Genomic DNA, 23,830 nt, shown 5'->3' with positions numbered 1-23,830 from the left:
GCATTGGCGCTGTCTGTGCTGGGTCTCATGGCTAAACTTGCTAAAAAGCTGCTTATAGGCAAAGAAGAAGAAAAAAAAAAAAGGGTATGTATGTACCTAGGTAACGACAGGCAAAAAAAAACGGAAACATGCGAGAATAAACGGCAGAATACGCAACAACATGACAGGGGCCAGGGGACAGGGGGGAAAGAGGGATAACCGTAAAAGCCTAATTCTCAAGCGGCTACTTTAACCCTCTGCCTATCAGCAAACATGTCCTTTAGCACCAGCGCGGATTTCTTGGGCGTGCGCTTGAGGGTTTTGTAATCGGTGTAAGTGACGCCAAAGCGGGGGCCGTAGCCGTCTGACCATTCTGTTTTTGAAAAGAGGATTTGTTAGATTTGAAAATTTCGTTTCAGCTTGCACGGGCGGATGATACGGATGAGAGATAGGAGAGATAGGAGAAATAGGCTTGTCTGATAGGATTGGGGCCAGTAATAGTATATACATACCCAGGTTGTCGAGCAGAGCCCATGCGAAATATCCCTTGACTGTCACGCCATCTTGCGTGATGGCTTTCGATATAGAGTCCAAGTGCGAGTCAAAGTATCGAATGCGGAAGGGGTCGTTGACCGCCTCCTCGCAAGTCATCTTGTCTTCGCCGGGGCAAGGGCATCCATTCTCAGTGATGTAAATGGGCTTGCCGTAGAGGCCGTACACTCTGGCGAGATGCTTGCGGAACATGTCCGGGCAAGACCGCAGCCAGTGGATACCGCTCTCTTCTCCAGCAGGACTTCCTGCCTTGTCCTCCTGATGCTCGTGGACGGCACCGAGGAAGTCCGTCTCAGGGACGGGGCCGTCGAGATGGCGGGCAAACTGAGAGGTGTAGTAGTTCATACCATAGAAATCAGTTTCTCCGGCCTTGAGGATGGCAAAGTCAGCAGGAGTAAGGGCCGGCAATCTGTTGCCCAGTTGCTTCTTCATGCTGGCAGGATAGTCCTTCTTTAAACTATCACATATAAATGTCAGCATGTAAGACCTCTTGGATTCTGCTGTTGATGCTACTCACAAGATGGGATTCGCAAACCATCCAATGTGGAATTCCATCCGTCGCTCCGCAGCCTCCTTATCTCTGGGCTCGTTGACGTCCCAAGGCTCGTAGTAGTCACCATTGAGAGAGATGCCTATTTGCCCCTTTTGGGTGGCGCGAAAGTCTAGGTTGTAGACGGCCACAGCGCGAGCATGGCTCATGATTTGAGCTTTTCCTGCGAGCCATGGCTCAGTGGCTGTATCGCCTTCAGTGGAGTGCTTATTTACGCTGCTCCTGCCAGGGGCGTTGCTGCCGGTGGCATAGCCCTGATTTGATATTAGCATGGACGTGGGCACATGAATAAATGTCTTGAACGTATTGAGGATAATAAAGAAATGGAACATGGTATTTTCAAGACTCACATAGATGGACTGGATCCATGGCTCGTTGATGGTGATCCAGTTCTTCACTCGGTCTCCAAATCGCTCAAAGCACAGCCGAGCATACCGCTCAAAGTCCAGCTGCACCTCTTCCACATTCAACCAACCGCCATACCTATCGTGAAGCGCCTGTGGCAGATCCCAGTGGTACAGAGTCACCCACGGCGTGATTCCCCTCCTCAACAAGGCATCGATCAAGTTGCTGTAAAACTCTATGCCTTCCTCGTTGACGGCATCTAACCGGCCGCCAAGAGGGATGATACGAGACCAAGACAGAGAGAAACGGTAGGCCTTGGCACCGTACTTGGTCAAGAGGTCAAAGTCCTCGTCGTAGCGGTGATAGTGATCGCAGGCAACATCACCGTTGGCGCCATTTGTGCGCGAGGGCTCCAGGTGGCAGTACGTGTCCCAGATGGAAGGCCCACGGCCGGCTTCCTTGACAGCTCCCTCGATCTGGTAGGCCGCCGTAGCGAAGCCCCATTCAAAATCGTTCGGCAGAGCTAGCGACTCGGACATTTTGGCTTATTCTCGAGAAATCTGGTGGCTGATCTTTTGCTTGTTCCTGGCGGTGTTATTGTAGGTGCGTTTGTGTCTGCTCGAGTCCGGACGGGGGCAGCGGCTGGGATAGTACCTCGCGCCGGCTAATAGTGCACAGGAGGAACAAGAGCCCGTTATTGAAACGGACCGACCCGGTGAGGCTCATCGTGGGAGGACGCCAGCTGTAGTCAGCGGCCTCCTCGGGGGAACGCCTTTATACCCACACATAGAGCCTATTGACTCGGGAGTCATTGCTCCGTCAAGAACGGTTCCTGCACGCCGTGGCAAACAAAACCCACCCGCGGCCCAGCAGCACGTTCCAGACGGCCGTCTGCCTCGAGATTCGTGCCCTTTTCCCCATCTACAACGTGGGAGATGGGCTGGGGAAATGTCGAAACTGTGCCCCCGAGCCCCAATACCCCGTGCCCGTCAGGACGGAGACGGCCGGATGGGGAAATAACGACGAGCATCCTGCCATTCCTGCCATGGCAGCCTCGCAGTGATTGGCCATGCGGATTTTGCCGGCTTTGTCGCATTATCCGCCTCGTCAAAGTCTGCTCAGCTAGCGCTTCTGGTTGGCTTCTGGCCGTGCTGCGGATGCTGATTTCTCCGAATCGCCGATTTAGATGCGATCTAATCCCCCCGTGGGGAAGGGCCCTTCTGCACGTCGCATGCATGCTGACTGATGGCCGGCAGCCCTTTAGCTTTATCAATCTGACGATTGCCATCCGTGATCCGAGACGATGGACTTCACGATCGCGACGTCGAATTGCTTCATGTCGCGGGCTGGGCGCAATGGCAGCTGTCCAGCGCTGTGCCTGCGGCTGCGCGCCCACACCGAGAATGGCGACCGGTTGACTAAGCAGGGCGGCGCCGGTCGCTTTTTTTTGCGCTCGGTGAACTCTCTTTGGAACAATGGCGCGACCACCATCTGATGGAGCATTCGAGCTGAGCCCGGGCTGAATCCTCGCCTCAACACTGCGACTCAGCCTGGGCAGAGAGAGGAGAGGCCGGATCATGGCTCCTTCTGCGGCACACACGGCCGATGGCATTTCATCGCCAATTGACCTTGCACTGATCCCGCCGTTTTGGCGGCGCAAGAATGGCATCTTGCTGTATTTTCTACTTACATCGTCGCTGCTTGCCAGCGCCGCGCTCGGCATTGACGGGGTGAGTAGTCGCCTCGACGAGTTGTTGGGGACTTGGGCTAACCATGGGATTCGCCATAGTCGATGACAAATGGAATGCAGGTACTTCCAACGTGGCAAGATCAGTTTGGACATCCCCAAGGCGCAAGCCTGGGCTTCTTCGGCGCATCGAGTTCCATTGGCGGCGTCGTACCATTTATATTTCTCGGCTGGATCAGTGACAAATGCGGACGACGAGTTCCTACCGCCCTCGGCTCCATTTTCATCATCGCCGGCGTCTTGCTCGAATTCTTCGCTACCTCGCTTCACATGTACATCGGAGGCAAGATTGTGCTTGGCTTTGGGTCCTCGCTGATCCAGATGGGTGCCCCGGTGCTGGTCACGGAATTAAGCCATCCGAAAGAACGAGTACAAGTCACCACTTTTTATAACACGTCAATCGTCCTGGGATATGTCATTGGCGCATGGGCAACTTACGGCTGCTTTCGCATCTCTGGATCGTGGTCTTGGAGGCTGCCAACGTTGATCCAAATCATACCCTCGGCCTACCAGCTCGGCCTCATATTCTTTTGTCCCGAGTCTCCTCGATGGCTGATTGCAAAGGGCCGGATGAAGGAAGCACGGAAGATTCTAGTCAAATACCACGGCGAATGCGACCCAAACTCGGAGGTTGTCAATGTCGAATGCGCCGAGATTGAACAAGTCTTGGCAAAGGAAGCTGCGCACAACATGACCTGGGTCGACTTTTTCTCATCTATCCCCAACTTGAAGCGAATATCTCTCTGCTTCGCGACGGCCGTCTTTAGCCAGAGCTCTGGTAACCTGCTCGTGTCAAACTATCTGACGCAAATCTTGAAAGATACCGGTGTCAAGTCTCAAAAGGACATTACCCTTGTCAACGGCATGGTGACGCTTTGGCAGTACATCGTGGCGCTATCTGTCACAGTCTGCATCAACAAGTTTAAACGACGCACATTTTTCCTCATTGGATCTGGGGGTGTCTCGCTCACATTCATTGCCTGGACAATTGGAGCTCAACAGTATCTGGATCATGGTTCTATTCCGGCTGGCCGACTTGTTCTCGCATGCATCTTCATCTTTCAAGCTTTTTACACAATGGCCTGGACAAATCTGGTAGTGACATACCCCCTCGAGTTGGTCACATACCAAATGCGAGCCAAGACGTGGGCCTTTGTCCTGCTAACAATCCAAGTGGCCACCATCTTTGGCAACTATGTTAATCCCATTGCGCTACAAAACATTGGTTGGAAATTTTACATTTATTATTGCATTTGGGTGGCGTTTATTTTTATTTTTGTATACTTTTTCTTTGTTGAAACCTCGGGACCGACGTTGGAAGAGCTGGCGTATATCTTTGACGGGCACGACAAAAAGAAGCATATATCGACTGAAACACAGCATCGCAAGGAGAAGGAGATTCGAACGCAAACTGAATCTCTGGGCGAGTGTTCGGACTCGACCCGCTCTGTATAAACAAATTGGCATATGGGACATGCTGAACTGAACTAATTTTCCTTGTCATATTGTACACTGGGAACTAGATGTCGGAATTATGCGGTGGCATCAAAAGAAAAAAAAATTGTACCATGAATGGGCTTCGGGGTAAATACGGAGTTTTGGGAGGGGCGCATTGTCTAGATACCTTGGTCTTTTGAGCTTGAGCTTGAGAATTTTACTCTTCTTGATTTACAGTAAATACCAGTACAACAAGTACTTGCTCGATCCCATCTCCTGAATCGTACATGGAGCGGCATTCTGCGTTAGGTAAGCACTTACATGCTGCTGCTACCTCGCTAGCAGGGGTGAAACAGGCAACAGTCAATCAGAATGATCAAATCTCCACAGGCCGGGTAGCAAAGTGTGGAATTTATAACGTCATCCGGCCCTTTAGAGAGCTGCGAACAAGTGACTTGGCGAGGGAGAAGATTAGGTAGGTACAAGTATTAGAGGACTCTGTCAACTTGTAGAGTTGTAGAAGAGGAAGAAAATGACTCAAAAGTTGGCACAGGTCAGTCCATGCCATGCCACAAGCAGCGTGACATGAGATGCGAGTCTCCCAAGACGGACGGCTCCCCTCGCCTTTGATTGGCCGGTTGGTTGAAGGAACAGGCGAGCCTGCTGGAAATCCAACCCTCTTCTCTTGCTAGTTACGCCGAGTGTTACTCAAAGAGGCAGCGCACTGATTCAGAGGGATATTTCTTGTCCAAGGAAACAAGAGCCAACTGCAAGTAGGTGCTTCTACTAGGGACTCTTACTCGGGATTATTACTAGTGTTACGACCGCTCATGGCACTATTACGGAGCACGGCATCCATTGCCAGTGCCGCGAAAAGCCACTTTGCTCGAAGCTATCCAAGCTCGCGTCGCAAAAGAATGGGGCACAGGTCGGGGAGTTGTTAGCTGCGTGCTTGGTGCCGGTGTGGTGGAGTCTGGACAACGTCCGGATGTTTGTATATCCAGCTACAGTCTGGAGAGAAGGGACATGATTCGAGAAATGCGGGAGGCGGCGCGGGGAGCAAAAGCCTCAAAGGAGATGCATAAGGTACTGTAGATAGGAGATTTACACGGCGTCACTCCAGATGAGGCTGGGAGGCAAACGCCAACCATGCGTGGAGAATGACATGTCGCAACGAGCAAGACGAGATGGATGCAGGTTTGATGCGCAGGGCTATTGGGAGGCTAGTCTGAGCAGGGCCGAAGATCTGCTTCTTGGGTCTGGCGATGGCTGTTTGTTTCTTCTAGAAGGACGCGGCGCTTTTCAGCTGCTGCTGCTGCTAAACCCCCATGGTGTATTGCATACGGCCAAAACTGCCGCTTGATGGTGTGGTCCGGCTATTGATAGTACAAACTTGGCTTTTTTCATTTGCCGGACTAAGACGATCTGCCTCCAGCCAAAAGCTTGGCGGGATAAGGCCCGGGTATCGGACACAAAGACGATGATGCTCTTGATAGACTATGACTTTACAATTCTACAAGACTAATGCTTTCTTCATACTCATTAGATGTCGCATCGCATTCTTACCAAAACGTTATCTCTGCTGGAAATCGTGTGGGTGGTTACGCGGAGTTGTCCGACCCATCCAACCCAAAACTCCCCAGCCATGATCGACATGGGGGAAGAGTCTTTTTTTTTTTTCCCTTGCCCCTCCACATCTCCATTTCCGATGGGGAAGCATGTATGGAGGAGGGAAAGCTTCGATGGAGGCCCATGGGGCTCCGGTCACGGTCGTGCTTGTTTCCAGCATAGGGCGTGTGGGGGGGGAATTAAAAGTATGGAGATGGCTAGAGGAATGACGGAGCGAGGAAGAGGTTGTACTGCACGAGAGGTAGCATTGCGTGTAAGTTGTATAAATAGCTGCGAGGTCGTGCGAGGCTATCATTAACCTCGCCGATCTGTACTCCCTTTGGGGCCTGCATGTCTTGCTTCTCGTCTTGCTTCCAACGTGCCCTGCTTTCTGCGCGTCTGCAGAACCCTTGATCAATTTCATTTCTTTTCTTCTTCTCTTATACTCTTCAAAGACGTTTGTTCAGCATGTCGGACGACGGCCACGATGAAAAGGCAAAGGTCGAGGGCCATGTCGACTTTGCGTCCATCACCCCCGACGTCCAACAAGTCAATGCCTTTATTGACGAGATGGACGCCCAGCTCGAGGCCGCCGGAGGGCTCGAGACGGGCATCTTCAACATCAAGTTCCGCGACCCGCGCCACTTTACGTGGCTGCTCGTCGCCTTTGCCAGCATGGGCGGTCTTCTCTCCGGCCTGGACCAGAGCCTGATTTCCGGCGCCAACCTCTTCTTGCCCAAGGACCTGGGCCTGGACGCGAGGCAGAACAGTCTGGTCAACTCGGGCATGCCGCTGGGCGCTGTGGGAGGCGCGCTGCTGCTCTCGCCGGCAAACGAGTACTGCGGACGCAAATGGGCCATAATCATTTCGATATTGCTCTATACTGTTGGTGCTGCGCTGGAGGCTGGCTCCATCAACTTTGGTGCGCTGAGCTTCATATCCCTTTCTCGACTTGAGAGACTTGATTGCTGATATTGTATTTCTCTAGGCATGATTGTTGCCGGGCGTGTGATCCTGGGACTTGGCGTTGGTCTGGAGGGCGGCACAGTCCCCGTCTATGTCGCCGAGACGGTCGAGCGTCGCATTCGAGGTAATCTCGTGTCGCTATACCAGTTCAACATTGCGCTTGGCGAAGTCCTGGGCTACGCCATTGCCGCCATCTTCCTCAAGGTTCCTGGAAACTGGCGCTTCATCTTGGGCTCATCGCTCTTATTCTCTACCATCATGTTTGCTGGGTGAGTTGCGCTCTGTGATGTCAATAACCGTTTCTATACAATGGTCCATGCTAACGATAAAATCAAAGTATGCTGTTCTTGCCCGAGAGTCCTCGTTGGTTCATGCACAAGGGCCGAATCCTCGATTCCTACAAAGTCTGGAAGCGCATCCGCGGCACAGAGTCTCCCGAGTCTCGCGAGGAATTCTACATCATGGCCAATTCCGTCAAGCAGGAGGACGTTGTCGTAAACGAAGGAGCCAAGAACTCACGCTTCCCATGGATGGACTTTTTCACGCAAGTCATGCCTCAACTGAAAATGAATAGCAATAGCCGTCTTTTTTTTACTAACTCTGCAATGGGTAGTGTCCCTCGCGCTCGCCGAGCTCTTGTTTACGCAAACATCATGATTCTTCTCGGACAGCTGACTGGTGTAAACGCCATCATGTACTACATGTCTGTGCTGATGAACCAGATTGGCTTCGACGACGAAAAGGCGACGTACATGTCTCTTGTCGGAGGCGGATCTCTGCTGATCGGCACCATTCCCGCCATTTTCCTCATGGAGACATGCGGCAGACGATTCTGGGCCATTACGATGCTTCCCGGCTTCTTTATCGGTCTGGTCTTGATTGGAATTGCGTATCACATCCCAATCGACACCAATCTCCAAGCTGCAGAGGGTCTTTATCTCAGTGGCTTGATTATCTACATGATGTTCTTTGGGTCGTATGCCTGTCTGACATGGGGTAAGTCGAGCTTCGTTCGCATCTGCTGGCACAACAATATACTGACATATTACTCGTAGTCGTCCCATCTGAAGTATACCCCACCTATCTCCGAAGCTACGGCATGACCACTTCAGACGCCCTCCTCTTCCTCGCCTCCTTTGTCGTGACATACAACTTCACCGCCATGGAGGACGCCATGACCCGCACCGGTCTCACGCTGGGCTTTTACGGAGGCATTGCCTTTGTCGGCGAGTTTTACCAAATCTTCTTCATGCCCGAGACAAAGGACAAGACGCTCGAGGAGATTGACGCCGTCTTCTCGCGCCCTACGAGAGAAATTGTGGCTGAGAACTGGGCTGGCGTCAAGGAGACTGTGGGGGATCTCTGCAGCCTCCGTTTCCGCAAGGTGTTTCAGGGGCAGATGCAGCGGAGGAAGAGTCTTCATGAGACGCCAGTTGCTTAATCGGATGATGGAACATGTTACAGCTCGCCAGGTGTTTTGATACGGCTGGCATAGTATAGTCTTAGTTATATAATATGACAAATTATGTTTGAATGAACCTCAACTTGTATAGAGTAACGGTGTTCCAAGATCAATAACTAGTCTATAACTAGGCTGTATATATTTATAAGATCAATTCCGAGAACAACACGTCATTCTGAAACTCTCTGACTCACGCCAATCAAAGGCTGCACCCAATCCACCCTTGAGCGCGTAAACACCTCTGCATCAAACACCGCAGCTGATATAATCTCACCGCCGCCATCCAATGTTCCAGCCTTGACAACCTTGTTAGGCCCGCAATTGGCAGATTCGCGCCACATCATACTGCCGCAATCACCACAAAAGTAGCTATTGATGGTGTCGCCAGAATCAGCAACTTTACCAAAGACTTTTGGTGTACCGCTCGTGACTTGGAATGCCGCCTCAGGGATGAGAAAGTTGACGCTATAGTTGCTGCCACTGATTTTGCGGCAATCGCTGCAGTGACAGAGGACCTGTGATGAAATCAGCTCAGGTTGGCCACTTCCAGTAACCTGGCCGTCAAAAATAAAAGTAAAAAGATACAGAAGAGCTACTCACTTTTGCTGTCGGCTCTGCGCTATACTTGTAGCGAATGCTACCGCAGAGGCAGCCGCCGTAGGTGAGCATCTCTGCACTTATTGAGTATGGCTAGACGATTGACAAGTTTGAAATGGCTGCTTTACTTATACGAGCTAGATTTATCAATATATGCATACAATCCTTGTATGAAATATTGGTCTTGATATATACTCACTGCTCAAGGGTTGTGGTGTATAAGAGAATCTACTACCTAGTCTCTCGTCGAGGTTCGATTACTTTAGCCGAGGTCAGCAAGACGACTTTAAAACTGCAGAATAAATTGTAACATTTTAGAAATGTAAAAAAAGGTAGTTGAATTGCTTTGGCTTTTAAGTGCATTAATCTGACAAATACATCTTGGACAATCCAGCGTGTAAGGCGTCAAGAGCGTGTAGAGCGCACACAATGGACGCATCCCAGTCCACGTTCACCAAGAGCACGTCTCTGCCACGAGAGCCCCTATTTTTGAAATGAAAACTATGAGACACGGCAAGTAAAACCTGTGGTTTTATTATTCCATCCCTTCATCTTGTGAACCTGTGCGTCCACGACCTCAGTAGCGCCAAATTCACTGCATTCTCTCTCCAATCTTGTCCTAAATCATCCCATCAAAAGCGCCCATTATCTCGCCTTGAAAAGGTAGAAAACTTCTTGGGCCATCATGGTTGCTTGGCTGTTGATACTTTAGAGTTGAGCGTTTCTTGACCTCACCTGTCGATGGTTATCAAGGGTTCAGTTATGCGGTGCTCAACCGTCTGCAGCTCTTGTTTGGCCAACTTGAGCTTCTGCTGCAATGCTGCCATCGTTGAGGAGTCGAGTTGTATTGTGAGGTGGCTTGTGGCTGTTGCTGTGTTGTTCGAGGCATTCTCGGCTTGTTCAACTCTTAAAAGTTCAACCCTTGTCGCATACTTTGGCACCTCCCACCAAAGGATAAAAAAAAAAAATTGGAACTTTTCAAGTCAAAAAAAAAAAGGGGGGGGGGGGGGGGGGAAGACAAAGGGACATACCCATCGCTAGACTCATCACGCGTAGCCTTCCACCAGGCCACACACGAAAGGAAAATCACAACCACCATCGCAAGACCAACTTGGAACAGCAACATTGCTCCATATATCCCCGAATAGATGAGCCCGAAACTTCTCCATCCACCTCACGTGCGCCATGTACTGCGTGGCTTCACGGTCTTTTCCTTCTTCAGATACCCTCCATGTAGGGCTAGGTAACTCCAAACTCGACATGTCTGAGAGGAAAAAAGTCTTCCCTAGACGACGATGGCGACGGAGACTTTGTTTTTTGTGTTCGTGGAGTAGGTTCACTTATCAAAGTTCTGAGCCAGTTACTCCAAACGTCATCACAAACTCATCAAAACTAAAAAGGTTAAACTCCCCACAAACGAAGGAGCTGAACATTCTATTTAGTACAAGAAGCAAGTTCGTCATTTTTCATACAAGTTAAAAGGTATATATACCGATACCGTATCCGCTGGTACTCCCGCCAAACCCAGTTAACCCGCTAGTCATGCTGCCCCGAGGGAAGAAAAGTTTTTGTTGTTACAGTAGAATCAAAGTAAAACCAAAGCCATATAACCCTCTCGAAAAGCAAAGTGTTGAACAAAAGTCAACTCAAACGCAAAAAAAATCAAGTGGCCATCCCGAAAACCGGTCATTCCAAGCTCATACGTGCTTCATCCCCGATTCCCCACTGGCCGCCCTCTTTGCCTTGCTTTTGCAGCTCAAGAGCAACTGAGAAGCCCAATCTACTAGGATCATCTTCCACGGCGATGTCACTAGCCACGTCGCTCGTCCTCCGCGGCCTCTGGCTGCCGCTTCGGCGTTTCTCTTGCTTCTGGCTGTCTAGGCGGAGACTATCCCCTGACTGGTTCGTAGTGCGTCGTCTCAATGTTGGCCAGAACCGTGATGACGTTGAATGTAGTGATGCGGCATCGTCTGCAATCTTTGTACCCAGCTCATCTGGAACTTGGTCTTGGCCTTCATCCGGCTCGACAATCACCGGTTCGGCTCGCATCTTTTCGTTTGCAGTGCTGTAGGATGTAGTATGGAGGGTAGATGAAGATTCAGTGGCTTCGAGCTCATGGGGCAGCTGAGACTCATCCACTTCCACGAGCTCAGCATCTCTGTACCACTTCCTGCGGCGCGTCCACCGACCCCAGCCATCCAATCCCCGCCGTCCTGATTGCCACTAAAGAGGTAAGATGTTAGCTTGGCCTGAACATGGTTCCAAGGCATGAACGTTACTGGGGCAAGTTAAATACCTTGTTGTCATAGTATATCCACCCATTTTTGCCCTCGGGGCCGTCGTAGTCCACCGCCCCTTGCTCATCAGCCACGCCATCTACTCGCCAGCGGCTACTTTCCACCCACCGCCACCGCATTCGACTTCCATCCTCGACTTCTGGAAGTTCAAACTCGTCTCTTTGAGGAACGGCGTTGTTGTGTTCGTCTGTCCACGCAGGCCGTTCGTACGCGAAAAGACTGGATGTCCACCCCAAACCGATCCACCGTCGCTGATTTTCGTATATGATGAATGTGAATTTCACGCCGGCGCTCTTACCACCGTTTGCGGCACCGTTTCGACGACGGCTCACTTGCAAAGTAGAAGACCCTAGGAAAGATGCCTTGCTCATTTGCGATTCCTTTTCCTTTTCCTTTGTGCCTCCCTTGCCAAAGGTTAATTTGGGAGGGCTTTCAAAGTGGAGGCCAGTGATGGCGCCAGCAAGCTTTCGAACAGTTGCGCTCCTCCAAAGAATAGTTCTAGAAACCCGCATCACTCTAGCATGCCATGTCAAAACAAGCGTTCCAGCCAGTAGCACGATGCGCCTCGTTGTAATGATGCTGAAGGGAGACATGGTCAAAGCGACCCAAAAGGGCGTCACGATAAGAAGCCGCATAAACATGGCCGTCAGAGCTGGCCGGGTGGTGGCGCTGGTAGGGGTTCGCTGCGTGCTTAGGAAATCGGTCATTTCGAGCAGAGGGTCCATCAGAACATTGCATCTGCCAGTAAACTCCTTGAGCGTATCGACAATTTCATCCAACGTCTTCTGGTGTTTGGTATTGGTGATTTCGGATCTGGCTCTCGCATGGCCCGGCTGCTTTCCGTTGGGCGTCTCCTCCAGATGACTGCCGCCATTGGCTCCGGCCTTTTTGGAGGCAGCAGCATCTTTGGTGACTCGGGATGGCTCAGTCCAGCCACTGGTGCTCAAGGGACTATATCGTCGGCCGTACATGCCGGCTATCAGCCCCATGCCGACGACAATAGGGCCAGCTCGCATGAGCACCACATCGCCATACAGCACAACGGCCCAAAAGGCACACAGCAGCAGGAAGCTCTGCCAGGAATCCCCGGTGCTCCACGTCAGCAGCCCGACAAAGGTATTGAGCGGCAGCAAGAACGGATGGCTGTAGGCGAGTGCGCGCGTGATCTGCGGAGGGGTGGCCAGCAGCAGCGGGCTCTTCTGATGGACCAGGACGGTGGATCGCCGGCTGTTCCTGGAGGGAGTCGTGGCCGAGAGCGTGACGGGCGAGAAGGCGGCGTATGTCGGCGGAGGCGTGGCGCCGAGGACGGGATGCGAGTCGAAGGATGGCGGCGAAGCGCCCAGAGAGGAGTCGTCGCGCGAAGACATTGGCTGGCCAAGCTGTGAGATCCACGGGAGGTCCTGGAGTCGTGCGCCGCAGAGGGCCAGAAGTCAGCAGCAGTCGCGAGCAATGTCGCATCAAGAGCAGAGCAGGCGTGATGATTCAGGTCAGAACGGCACGCAGCCAGGCATCGGGTCTAGGCTTTGCGCAAATCAAATCGTGGCGTTGAGGGAGCTGACAAGAGACACGAGCCAGCTAAGCCGAGGCCTCATGACATCACTCCAGCGAGCCCTATAAAAAAGTGTGGGATGTCGATCCAATGGCAGGCAGCCTCGCATAGGCCAAAACAGGGCAGAGCAGGGAGAGAAAAAGAGCCAATCCCATCAACCGTGGGAGAAGGAAAAGAAGATGGACGTGGAAATAGGCAGGCCAAGTTAAAATTGGCATCCAGGGGAGGTGTACCCGAACCAGCGCGCAACAAAGGTACAGGCAAGGATGGTGTATGAGAGTGAGACGATGGTGAATACAGCAGACGATAGTGAATGCGGCAAACTCACAATGGCAGCCATCTAAGGCAGTCGAGCGTTCCGTCGCCTCCGCCTGTGGTCGTGCACCCCGGCAGCCCAAAACGTCATTGAACGGCGGCGTGTCTGTCACAAGCAAGCTGAGCTGTGCTGAGCTGCGCTGCGCTGGAGTTTATTCTTCACAAGAACCCCAGGGCAAAGCGGAAACGTGAAAAGACAGAATTGAAAAAGAATCAAGGAAGCCAGAGCAAGAGCGGGATTAATACCTGCACGTCCTCCAGGCACAAGCACCGCGAATGGGGGTCAGCAGGGCCGCAATCGTCTCTGCATCGTCTTTGGAGCTGAGCATGACAGCGGCGAGGCCACGTGAGACTGCCCGGATCGATTTCACATGTGAATCCTGGGCAGCATTCCCGGGGAGCGCGCAGGGCAGGTAGCGGGTACCTGAGTTGCGGTGAGAGGGATGACTAGACAAGGGTACTGGCTACCTGCCTTGGTACAGCTGGCTGCTGAACGGAGCGTCGCCAGTGCCTTGCAGCGCTCCATTCTCAAGCCTGATGCCCCGTAGCTTAGGGGGCAGTTAGCGGCGGCATCAGCTCTGGAGATTGCACTTGGCATGGACCCTAGGACTTGTTCGGCTGACGGCGAGGTCCAAATCCGGGGAAATCCTGGCTGCAGAATGCAGGGTCCTGCTGCTACATTTACAGGACATTGGCACATTGACAAGAATTAAGGCTTCTTTTTCAAGAAGGAATGTGAATTTATAATTGATTTTAATCCAGTGCTAGCTAGCCCAAGTCCCCGAGTATAGTTGAACGCCAAAAAGAAAAAGAGTGATATCCATCTTCAGATGTTGCGGCAGTAGGATGCCATGTCGGTGTTCTCTTGCGAGAGTAGTTGTCTTGATTGATGTTGTGCAGCAGTGTTGCAATAAGCCGAGCCGTCTTTTAATGAGAGCAGTTTGAGCAAGAGCCTGTAAAGGAGTCCCAATTAGTAAGTTGCTCCATCCATGGCTGGTTTCAAAGGCGCTGACACATACAGCTGGAGCCACAGTTGCAGTCGGCAGTAGAAGAACAGCCACAGTTGCCGGGCATATTGGATGAAGTGGTGGGAAAAATGATTACTTTGGTAAAAGTAAAGTAAATGAGGTTGTTTGTATTTGAAGAGTGATTGATTGTTTGTTTAATGATGGTAAAAAGAAGAAATTCTCTTGTTTCCAGAGAACTCGCTGGTCTTATATACCCAGCGCTGCGTTATTTGTGCCACGCCATTTGTGCCGCGTGGTTTGTGCCGTTGTCAGCTTTCTAAGCCAAGATGCGTGGTTTGTGCCTTGTGGCGGTGGCGGAAACTGCACCAGCCTCACTTGATCTCAGCTCTATCCCGATCGTTCTAGAAGTCATCTCTATAATCATGCTGCCATATGATTCATGCTCAGATCATCCATCTAATCTTCAATAATTCCACACAGACTTCAACTTCTTATCAATCAGTGCCCATGCCCCTCGTGCCCCTCCTCATCCTCATCCCCTGCCCAATCCGGAAATCCATCCTCAAACAGCTCCTCCAGCAACTCCCTCCTCTTCCCCTCATCCACGCCGTCCTTCCTCATCACCCCCTTCCAGCTCTCATACTCGTCGTCCGAAAGCAAGCACGCATCAAGCATCGCCTCCAAGCCGTCGTGATCCAGCCCCTCTCCTATAAACACAATCTCCTGCCGTCTGTCTCCCCACTCCCCTCCCTTAACAATGTCGTGCTTGACCAAGGCATCGACATCTTCGCTCCCGGTGGTGTATTCTTCTGCCAGCAAAGTGCAGAACCATGATCGTCCGCCGGTGAGGGTGAGCATGGCCCCCCGCTTGAGACCATTCGCCCGCGCGATGGGGCCTTGTCGCGAGGAAATACTCGCCTTTGGAACGGAAGAGCCGAGCGAGAGTTGGGTGAGCCCTCTTGTTGGCGAGGATGGCGTCATTTGAGGGCGTCACCATGTCGAGGTCCATGGTGTTGCTGTCTTTGCTGTCATCGTCAAGCGATGGAGCGGTTGCGGGAGTTGAAGGGGCACCAGAGGGAGATGAAGAGGCATGTTGCTCGGCCACGTCTCCCGAGGAAGAGTTTATGCTTGTGACGTCCTCGTAGTCCACCATTCCAGCATCCTCGGTATCTGATGCTTCTTGCTCTTCACCATCTTCTTCGTCGTCTTCTTCCTCATCCTCATCAGGATGCTCCATCTGCAGGATAAATTTATCATACAGTAGAGCATACAGCTTTCTCGGATGAAACGGTCGATACCGAGTGTAAATAAAGCTCTGGACGTTGTACTCTTCCGTCTCAGGCTTGGGAGTCACGACATTCTTGCCATTCACCTAGATGGCAGATGATGCAGGTTAGTCTTTTTCTAACATATAAGAGACGATTCGCAAAACGTACCTCGCGAACAGTCATGGCATGCAAATCCTGCAGCCAGCCATACCCTGCCTGCGCAATTTCGAGACTGAAAAGCCCCGTGTTGACCAGCTCTTTGACATCCACTTTGCCGTACTTGGACTCGAGGATCTTGGCGCGGTGGTTTAGCTGTTTGACAAGGTCAAGGATTTGGGCCTTGACTTCACCATTGACCTAATCAGCCATTAGCACTCGATCAAATAAATCCAAATGTCCAAACTCTTACCATGTCAATCTTGTTCAGAATAATCACATCCGCAAACTCAATCTGATCGACCATGAGGTCCGATACGGTCCTCTCGTCTTCTGGTGTAACGTCGTCTCTTCGACCAGATAATAAATCCGCCGTGTCAAAGTCATTAAGCATAGTAAAGGCATCAATGACCGTCACTGTAGTATCCAAACGAGCAAACTTGTCTAGACCACCAGCTTGCTTCCTACATAGACAGGTTATCAGTATATGAATGGGTCAAAGAAAAGATGTGAAAGGCGCAAGCTTACAATTGGTTCAATACCTTGATCATATCCTTGTCCAAGCCAGCCGTTCCCTCACCCTCAGTCATGAGACTCATCTGTTCCGCCAAGCGCGTGTCAAACGTCTCGGCAACCTGTTCCGGTTCGCTAATGCCACTGCTCTCGATGATCACGTAGTCGAACTGCTGTAGCTGGGACAAACGCACGAGCTCTTCTAGCAGATCTCCTCTCAGTGTACAGCAGATGCATCCGTTTTGGAGTGCAATGACTTTTTCTTCCGTCTTGGTAAGACGATGTGTGTTTTTGATAAGAGAAGCGTCGACATTGATTCTGAAAGAATATTTTAGCACTCTTGGCTTTGTTTTTTCCCCATTGGCTAAAACCATGATACTTACGCTCCAATATCATTCACCACGACAGCTATGCGAAGGCCATGATCGCTTCGCAAGATGTGCTGCAGCAGTGTAGTCTTGCCCGCGCCCTTTGGGATATTTAGTTCAAGTACACCCAGAACATATTGAGGGCAAACAACTCACCAGGAAGCCAGATAAGAGCGTGACGGGAAGAGGTTTGGACGGCACTACAACATTCTTCTTTGCTCTCTTATCATTGCCGCTCTTGGCTTTGGAAGTCCGTCGTAGCCCCATTGTGTCGAGAAGCGAGCAGGGAGAGTTGTAAATGATTGAAAAGCGTCAAAAGAACGAGACAAGAACATTTTAAAAATTTCAACAATGGGAACCCTGACATACCATTTTATATACTACGGATAATAAGAGAAGAGACCATCTGCTGTGAGCCATCAAGGTTGCGACATCTGTTCCATCAAGGTGTTGGTGATAGTGGAGATGCCCTCACTTACATGCAGTCATTATATACGCTAGTGCTCCTATTGGACAGTTCCATGCAGCAAGGAATTCGCTCTTCGGTCTCGTCATGTGCTTACACTATTGTATTTCATCGGTGCGCCTCCGTGCATGCAAAATATCGCTACGCTACCAATAACGAATGACTGTATGTGCGTCCCATCAATTTCCAGCAATGTTGGACACCCAACGGGCAATGTCTACTTCAAGTCTGTGTGCCTAAGCAGCTAATTGACAGGAAAAAATCATGAAATCATCCCACAACCAACCGGAAACTCCACACCGCGCGCAGGCTTACTCAGCAATTGCCGACAATGTATGCGTACCATGAAAACTCAATGCATTCCAAACTCTTTGCCACACGGGCATATCCACACCGCCCTTCACTTTCACATGATGCAACAATTTCCCGCATTCGCTTGACACTGCTCCAGGTAACCCGAGTCTTCAGGGCTGCCTTCGGCCACATTGTACTTTCGCACCAGACCTTTGATCGTCAGAGTCTGTTCTCCTTCAGGCTGCCACCATTTGAGAAGCTGAAGCAGTGTGCCCTGGCTGTTATCAAAAGTGATCTCCCATCTGCCAGCCGAGACTGCAACTTCACATTCCTGCTTGGGGAAGTGATATTCGGGAAGGAATATTATAGTAGGTGTATCGTCGGCTGCGGCCTGAGCAGCTGAAACTTTGATATTAAAGGTACAGTTACGTAAATCAAAGCCAGAAGAGATTAATTTTCCAGCCACAGTCGTCGGCGTTGGTCGAATAAAGGCTTCTGCAGCACGGTAGCCCGGAGCATTTGTCAACTCCGGATCCTTATCGGAGGGAGCAGAGCTGATTGATGGATTCGTAAGTGTTCGTTGAAGATTCCCTGGAGTCACACCAGCTTCTTCCAAAGTTTCCGCTGCAACAACAGCAGAGCCACCTTTAACCAGGCTGGACGTCGATTGGTCGAAAGCAGGCTCACTTAGAATGGATGATGTAGCGGGAAGCTTATCATCCACCGAAATGATGGACAAATCTTCACCGTTCCATTGATCTCCCCTTTCATGGTCGTTTGTGCTGGAATAGACCCAAAGGCAGTATCCTTCCATTCCTGATCCTTCGGCCGCAAAGTAGTTGGCATCCAATGCCGCGGATTGGCTCGAGTAGTCTCCCGTCTTGTATGCTTTCTTGTCGTCCATGTCGTAGGGAATTCCAAACTCTGTCATCAGGCAAGGATGGTTACCCATCCGATCAATGCCCTCTTGCCTCAGAGTTGCTAATTGATCTCTTAGACAGTTTCGGATTGCCGTCTCGCCGAGTTTGATAGCAAAAGCAGGATGCCAATATTTCCCTCGCAGGACACCGACGACATCGACATTCCAACTGCTGTTCCAATGCTTCGTCATGAGGGTAATGCCATCATAAAAGTGCGGTGTGAAAACGAGCCTTGGGTCGTCATCTTCGGTACCCTTGATTTGGGGAGGAAGCTCCAGAGTCGGATATTGCATCAGCATGATACAGTCTTTGTGATGGTCTCGGCAGGCCGTTTTGTATCTCCGCCAAAAGTCCATGAAATAGGTATTTGTAAATTCGGGATAGTCAATCGTTGTCCCGGTATTGGGGTTTTTGGCAAAATAATCCTTTTTCAGGATAGTATCCGTCGAGAGATCCCATACGCCATGTTGCGCCCAGATGCACTCGCCCAACTTCCACCCGGCATCGCGCTTCCATCCGTATCTTGAATCGTCATATCCTTCGGGCAGCCATGCAAATTCGCCGTGCGGGTCGACAAGCTTGGTTCCTGTCTTGTAAGGCCCGAGTCCCCCCATATCCCATGTCTCGACCTCGCATGCTCTGCCCATTCCCGTGAGGAAAGTCTGCCACATGGTCGGGCAAGTTCCCTTTTTGAGGGGATGCTCCTTGGGAATGACGGTCAAATCAGCGTATCCAGTCATGCCTCTGTTTGGCTCGTTCATGCTCTCCCAGCCGATGACGACCTCGTTCTCCAGGTCCCCGGCCTCATGGATACGCTTCGCAAGATGCGCGCATGCATTTATAAAGTGGCTCTGCAGATAGTCTTGGATATTCACGCCGTCAATGATGCATTTCGGGGCAAAGTCCTTGCCAGCAAAGAAAAGGGTGAATATTGTCCCGGCAGCAAGTCGATAATAGTTGGTAGACCAGATCATTTTGGGAAACTGGTCGGGCTCAGGATATGTATTGTGGACAATCGATGCCTCTGTCGCAGCAAAGCTCTGGGGATTCAGCCCGCAGGCGTAAAGCGTCCACATGGGGGCTCCAGAGCCGCCGGTAAATCGTGACCAGACGTCCTGGTGAGGATCCATGAAGACGTAGAAGCCGTAGCTTTTGGCAATTCTCAGGATCTCAATCGTGTGCTTGATGTATTCTTCGTCGTATATCCCCGGCCCAGCCGCCTCAAGGGCCTCCCAGGTAAACAGGTATCGGATCGTGTTGAAGCCAAAGCGCTTGATCCTCGCAAAGTGCATCGGGGCATCCTGCTTGGTAAACGGCCGCTCGTGGAACGTCACATTGTCGCCGTCGAAGAAGTCGTCGCCTACGTGAGAGGGCTGGTTGGGCTTGCTGGGCAGTTTGGTGTCTCCGGCGACGTTGATGCCGCGGAGAACGAGCTGGCGGCCCTGGCCATCGCGGAACTGGCCATTTTCAATTGTCAGACGAAAGGATGCCATGGTTGCCTTCCCCGGGCAATGTGAAGGTGAAGCAGTGAAATGGAGTCCACTCCGCGATGGCGACGATACGAGATGGAGTCGAGTCGAGGGGAAAAGAAAGGCGCAAAAGGCTGGAATGGATGACGAAGGACGGTTTCTTGCTGGATCTCGCTGCTTGGAGCCCGAGCATGTCACTAACAGATAGCGGTCGCGCAGTCGCCACAGCGGTGCAGAAGCGGCATAGCGCTCACGATTGCGTCTCCACAGCGGGCGTCGCAGCCCGATCTAGTGAGATTCTCCCCTCGGCAGATCCGGCCGTGACGAGCGCGCCCGATGACGGTTGCGAATACGAGGATGGAAACTCAATTCTGGTTGCAATCAGTGGTCAAACTGAGAGATTCAAGGCTGAGCACGATTGGATATATTTGGTTCACGTTGAGACCTAAAGGAATGAAAAGTTGTTTGGGACTGATACATGACCTTCAATAGCATCTGACGGATATCAATTCAATTTCATAAACTATTACCAATGTCCAATTCTTTCCTCGTTATACACGGCCCAATAAACATTACTCATGGTTCAGGGCCAACATGGCATCTCTCCATCGCTTCATCCCTCTCATTACACCCCCTAGAATCGGTTGCTCACAGGACCAAAGTTGTTTGTTGCCTTTAAATTATATTCACTGGACTGGGCCCTCGCCTCAATGGGAGCAAACTCAAAGCCGCGATGCTGGACCAGTTCCACGGCCGCTGGGGCTGCGGGTTCCTGATAGCGTCCCATGAATTCAGCATTCTGGAAAGGCGTCGAGTCGTCATAGTCTGCCGAGGCCGAGCCCCATGTCATATCCTCATAGAGCTCCGGTTTGGGCTGCTTGCCTCCAAAGAGACGGCATCGGATCAGCCACGGGAGATTGTCGAGTAGTTGGTAACGCATAAACTTTCTCTTGGAAACAGCAAAGATGTGATCCAGCTCCTCGAGGGTGCGGCGCTTTGTCTCCTCGACAAGCAAAAAGACCAAGACAAAGGCAAAGACGTTGAGGATTGCGAAGATGCACAATGCGCCAGCTGCTTTGACGCCCGAATCAATGCTTTGCAACGGTCAGCTCAGGTTGGCCCACTGTTGGACAAAAGTTTCGGACTTACATTGGAAAGGCAATTGACAAGACGCCGGCAAAGCCCAAGTTGATTGCAATCGCCCAAGAAGTTCCCTAAGATACAAATGGATTAGCTAGATAAAGTGCAAAAGGGTGGTTTGATGGCGGTGACTGACTGCTTCTCTGTGGGACAAAGGAAAGCTTTCTGATGCGAGAGTAAAGGGGATCGGTCCTAAACCTGGAGAATACGCCGCTGAAAACACTGCATGGACATTAGATCAAACCCCCGTAGACAGACATGGACGACATCAAATACGCACTAAATAAGAAAAAGGCAGCAACCCCTATCCTGATGGTTGGAGTTTCAATCATGAAAGACAAGCCAGCGCCGAGCATGAATAGCGCCATGAAAGGAAGCGTAATCAGGAGCCACCTGCGTCTGCCCATCGTGTCGATACTTCTCACCGCCGGCAGTGCAAACAAGAAGTTGATTGCGCCTATCGAGTTGAATCGTTAGTTTGATAGGCTATGATATGAGAGGCTCAAACAAGATTGTTTACCGAAGCCAAGACTATACACCATTGATATCATTTTCGAGTATTCGCGACCAGTACCGACGTCGGTGAAGAGGTATCCTACAATTTGTCAATATTCTCAAAACAAAGTAAACGTGTTTACCGTTGCGATACTTACCAGAATAGAAAGCCATAACGTTTACTGTGACAGTCAGTTTCTAAACTCGCTTGAAAAAGTCTGCTCTTTTGGGTGTTTCTTACTTCCGCACAGCTGTTGAGCCAAGTTCACCGTCGAAGCAGATATCAAGGCGTTGTATAAACGCCTCTGCTGGAAAAGCTGTCTGTACTGTCTGAGGAAATCTCGAATGACCCAGAAGAATCCCGGCGATCGAAACGCATTGGCGTCTAGATTGCCTAGACCCATGGACTCGTTTTCGAGCGACTTGTACACAAGATACATATCCCGTAGCGCTTGCAGCTGTGAATCTAGTTAGCTCTTTGCGAATCATGCCAAGCGGGATCAAATACAATACGGACCTCGGTGTTTCGCAGTTTGGTCATGCTTATGAACGCCTTTTTGACATCATAGTTGGGGCCTTTTGTAAGATGATATTGGGGAGATTCGGGGCAAAAGAATATGGCGATAATCAGGAGTGCCAGGCTGGGCACCATGGGCGCCGCATTGATAAGAGCCAGTGTTGTTCGGTCCGTTTGAGCTTTTGTGAAGAGGAGGTTGAATGCGAAGCCAATCATGATGCCAAATGCGACCCTTGGAGTGTTTTGTCAGTCAATGGATTCAACGGCAACTTCAAATGCATTGCGTACCATAGCTGCCACAAAAGGATGGCAGATCCTCGCCAGAATCCGACAGCAGTCTCTCCGGCCAAGATTGGCGTACTGACGGCCTTGATTCCCATGCCTTGGTAAATAGTTAGCCCTTGATCATGAAAATTCTAATTCGAGTAAAACTTACCGATGCCGTTAAACACTCTTACCCCTAGCAGAGAATACCAAGATATTGAAAAAGCTGCCGCTATGGAGCTCGCGAATATCAACACGGCGGCAGCGCAAATGCCTCCACGTCTGCCAAACCAGTAATTGATTGGCAGCGCAAGAGGGCAGCCAATAACCGCGGCAACAAAGAAAGGAACTGCGTTGACGGCTCCGAATTCCCAATTCACAGAACTGCCCATCCTGACGTGTTCTTGGAGCCCCCACTCTTCTCTATACAACCCAGCGCCATTGAAAGACGATTGAACGAAGCCTGTTGCGGAAAAAAAAAAGTGATGTTAGAAACGGATTGAGAAGATGACGAGGAATCATGTGTCCACCTTGTAATAGAGCAGCAATGGAAACTGTGAGAATGACAGCTCGCATGCCCTTTTCACTAAAGGGCACATCCCTTTCACGGCGCAGAGCTCGCTTCTCCTCTTCTGTGAGTTGCACTAAAAGGTCTGACTCGTCGTGATATCCCTCTTTCCTAGCAACTTCATCATATAAACGGACATCCTTGGCAACTCGAGCAGCACGTATAAGATCCTCGTATGCGATAGACGGTATGTGGTTCTCTACGAAAGATCGGACGTCGCGTTGCAATTCTTCATCCGTCAGATGGGCTATTTTCTGTTAAAAATCTTTCTTTCCATGAATACTAATGCCCTTGGCAGTTCATACCTAGAGGATTATCGATGATTGCCTTTTCGTTTGAGCGTCTACTTCGCATTTGGAGAGAAAATCGCCCGTCATTGCGAGTCGACGCACGCGTGTTTCGGCCTGATGAGGCCATCGCGAACAGCAGAGTATACAACAAATTACACCGATTTTCCAAAAGAGAAATGATGAGAGGTGTTTGACAAAAAATGATCATGAAGAAGAAAAAGACTAGCTATTCTTGTGAATAGACACGGCATCACTAGTGAGAATCAAAACGCTCGAGGCACGGAGACGACCGGGCGCCTCATGCATTGCCACCAACTGCATCATGGCGCTCTCGCCGTCGCATGTTTGCACGCCCAGCGTGACACGTCCAAGCAAACTGCATTTTCTCAGGTTTGGAGTTGCTAGGACTTGGAATTTCTGCCTGTAGCATCGCAATACAAATCCCATCGCTTTCAAAGGCTTCCCTAGAATACATGTACCGGACTTTCATCAAGCTGTTTGCGGAATTACAAAGCATGGAAAGGCTCGAGTACAAAGGAAAGTACCCCAGTGTTCAAGAACAATAGACTTGGCTTGTAGCCGGGCCATGAAACGATCCAATGTTTCTAGCGCTGCTTGGGCCTCTATTGTGGTATTAGATCATTTCTTGGCCAGACATAACAACTGCGCGGCAATTCTTGCGCCTTAAGATGGGGCAGATGACAAACTCTGTTGGTTGGAGACGGACCAC

At 50.8% G+C, this 23,830-nt stretch overlaps 11 protein-coding genes across 12 annotated transcripts; 3 read left to right on the top strand and 8 right to left on the bottom strand.

The window, feature by feature from the left end:
- Positions 1–215: 215 nt before the first annotated feature.
- TrAtP1_008199 (uncharacterized protein) lies at positions 216–1,965 on the bottom strand (the record flags this gene model as incomplete). Its single annotated transcript, XM_014086591.1, has 4 exons — positions 216–352; positions 492–988; positions 1,049–1,335; positions 1,432–1,965. 4 exons carry the CDS (start codon positions 1,963–1,965, stop codon positions 216–218), a joined length of 1,455 nt encoding a protein of 484 aa, XP_013942066.1.
- Positions 1,966–3,003: 1,038 nt separating this feature from the next.
- On the top strand, positions 3,004–4,628 carry TrAtP1_008198 (uncharacterized protein; the record flags this gene model as incomplete). The annotated part of the gene is made up of 2 exons (XM_014086440.1): positions 3,004–3,156; positions 3,216–4,628. 2 exons carry the CDS (start codon positions 3,004–3,006, stop codon positions 4,626–4,628), a joined length of 1,566 nt encoding a protein of 521 aa, XP_013941915.1.
- Positions 4,629–5,078: 450 nt separating this feature from the next.
- On the top strand, positions 5,079–8,686 carry TrAtP1_013355 (uncharacterized protein). The gene is made up of 5 exons (XM_066115880.1): positions 5,079–7,140; positions 7,207–7,453; positions 7,522–7,728; positions 7,798–8,180; positions 8,240–8,686. Exons 1-5 carry the CDS (start codon positions 6,687–6,689, stop codon positions 8,623–8,625), a joined length of 1,677 nt encoding a protein of 558 aa, XP_065969908.1. The 5' UTR covers positions 5,079–6,686; the 3' UTR covers positions 8,626–8,686.
- A 130-nt stretch (positions 8,687–8,816) lies between these two features.
- TrAtP1_008197 (uncharacterized protein) lies at positions 8,817–9,315 on the bottom strand (the record flags this gene model as incomplete). The annotated part of the gene is made up of 2 exons (XM_014086589.2): positions 8,817–9,161; positions 9,247–9,315. 2 exons carry the CDS (start codon positions 9,313–9,315, stop codon positions 8,817–8,819), a joined length of 414 nt encoding a protein of 137 aa, XP_013942064.2.
- Positions 9,316–9,974: 659 nt separating this feature from the next.
- TrAtP1_008196 (uncharacterized protein) lies at positions 9,975–10,369 on the bottom strand (the record flags this gene model as incomplete). Its single annotated transcript, XM_066113819.1, has 2 exons — positions 9,975–10,149; positions 10,275–10,369. The coding sequence occupies 2 exons, from the start codon at positions 10,367–10,369 to the stop codon at positions 9,975–9,977; spliced, it is 270 nt and encodes an 89-aa protein (XP_065969907.1).
- An 86-nt stretch (positions 10,370–10,455) lies between these two features.
- Positions 10,456–14,111, bottom strand: TrAtP1_008195 (uncharacterized protein). Of its 2 annotated transcripts, XM_066113818.1 has the most exons (3): positions 13,418–14,111; positions 11,540–12,940; positions 10,456–11,466 (listed from the first exon to the last, which is right to left on the bottom strand). In XM_066113818.1, the coding sequence occupies exons 1-3, from the start codon at positions 13,427–13,429 to the stop codon at positions 10,930–10,932; spliced, it is 1,950 nt and encodes a 649-aa protein (XP_065969906.1). In that variant the 5' UTR covers positions 13,430–14,111; the 3' UTR covers positions 10,456–10,929. The 2 variants fall into 2 exon arrangements, with proteins under 2 accessions (XP_065969906.1, XP_013942063.1); XM_014086588.2 differs by having other exon boundaries at positions 11,540–14,111.
- A 759-nt stretch (positions 14,112–14,870) lies between these two features.
- Positions 14,871–15,047, bottom strand: TrAtP1_008194 (uncharacterized protein; the record flags this gene model as incomplete). The annotated part of the gene is made up of 1 exon (XM_066113817.1): positions 14,871–15,047. The coding sequence occupies one exon, from the start codon at positions 15,045–15,047 to the stop codon at positions 14,871–14,873; it is 177 nt and encodes a 58-aa protein (XP_065969905.1).
- Positions 15,048–15,123: 76 nt separating this feature from the next.
- TrAtP1_008193 (uncharacterized protein) lies at positions 15,124–16,944 on the bottom strand (the record flags this gene model as incomplete). Its single annotated transcript, XM_014086587.2, has 6 exons — positions 15,124–15,744; positions 15,809–15,997; positions 16,050–16,260; positions 16,325–16,627; positions 16,693–16,778; positions 16,834–16,944. 6 exons carry the CDS (start codon positions 16,942–16,944, stop codon positions 15,124–15,126), a joined length of 1,521 nt encoding a protein of 506 aa, XP_013942062.2.
- A 605-nt stretch (positions 16,945–17,549) lies between these two features.
- TrAtP1_008192 (uncharacterized protein) lies at positions 17,550–19,850 on the bottom strand (the record flags this gene model as incomplete). The annotated part of the gene is made up of 1 exon (XM_014086348.1): positions 17,550–19,850. The coding sequence occupies one exon, from the start codon at positions 19,848–19,850 to the stop codon at positions 17,550–17,552; it is 2,301 nt and encodes a 766-aa protein (XP_013941823.1).
- Positions 19,851–19,906: 56 nt separating this feature from the next.
- Positions 19,907–20,275, top strand: TrAtP1_008191 (uncharacterized protein; the record flags this gene model as incomplete). Its single annotated transcript, XM_014086586.1, has 1 exon — positions 19,907–20,275. The coding sequence occupies one exon, from the start codon at positions 19,907–19,909 to the stop codon at positions 20,273–20,275; it is 369 nt and encodes a 122-aa protein (XP_013942061.1).
- Positions 20,276–20,460: 185 nt separating this feature from the next.
- On the bottom strand, positions 20,461–23,582 carry TrAtP1_008190 (uncharacterized protein; the record flags this gene model as incomplete). Its single annotated transcript, XM_014086585.2, has 12 exons — positions 23,116–23,582; positions 22,773–23,057; positions 22,415–22,705; positions 22,267–22,360; positions 21,979–22,210; positions 21,703–21,919; positions 21,620–21,643; positions 21,487–21,561; positions 21,247–21,423; positions 21,103–21,188; positions 20,976–21,040; positions 20,461–20,920 (listed from the first exon to the last, which is right to left on the bottom strand). The coding sequence occupies exons 1-12, from the start codon at positions 23,306–23,308 to the stop codon at positions 20,461–20,463; spliced, it is 2,199 nt and encodes a 732-aa protein (XP_013942060.2). The 5' UTR covers positions 23,309–23,582.
- Positions 23,583–23,830: the final 248 nt, after the last annotated feature.

This window comes from Trichoderma atroviride, chromosome 4, assembly GCF_020647795.1.
Source record: "Trichoderma atroviride chromosome 4, complete sequence".
Taxonomy (NCBI): Eukaryota; Fungi; Ascomycota; class Sordariomycetes; order Hypocreales; family Hypocreaceae; genus Trichoderma; species Trichoderma atroviride.
This window is presented reverse-complemented; position numbering and strand designations above follow the sequence as displayed.

What these genes read in the sequence shown, in the direction of transcription:
- TrAtP1_008195 (XM_066113818.1), bottom strand. An exon ending in GGATATACTATGACAACAAG is followed by an intron (nt 11,467 to 11,539) that starts GTATTTAACTTG and finishes TTACCTCTTTAG; the next exon opens with TGGCAATCAGGACGGCGGGG.
- TrAtP1_013355 (XM_066115880.1), top strand. Translation starts at nt 6,687, where the DNA reads ATGTCGGACGACGGCCACGATGAAAAGGCAAAGGTCGAGGGCCATGTC. An exon ending in TCTACCATCATGTTTGCTGG is followed by an intron (nt 7,454 to 7,521) that starts GTGAGTTGCGCT and finishes ATAAAATCAAAG; the next exon opens with TATGCTGTTCTTGCCCGAGA. An exon ending in CCATGGATGGACTTTTTCAC is followed by an intron (nt 7,729 to 7,797) that starts GCAAGTCATGCC and finishes TGCAATGGGTAG; the next exon opens with TGTCCCTCGCGCTCGCCGAG.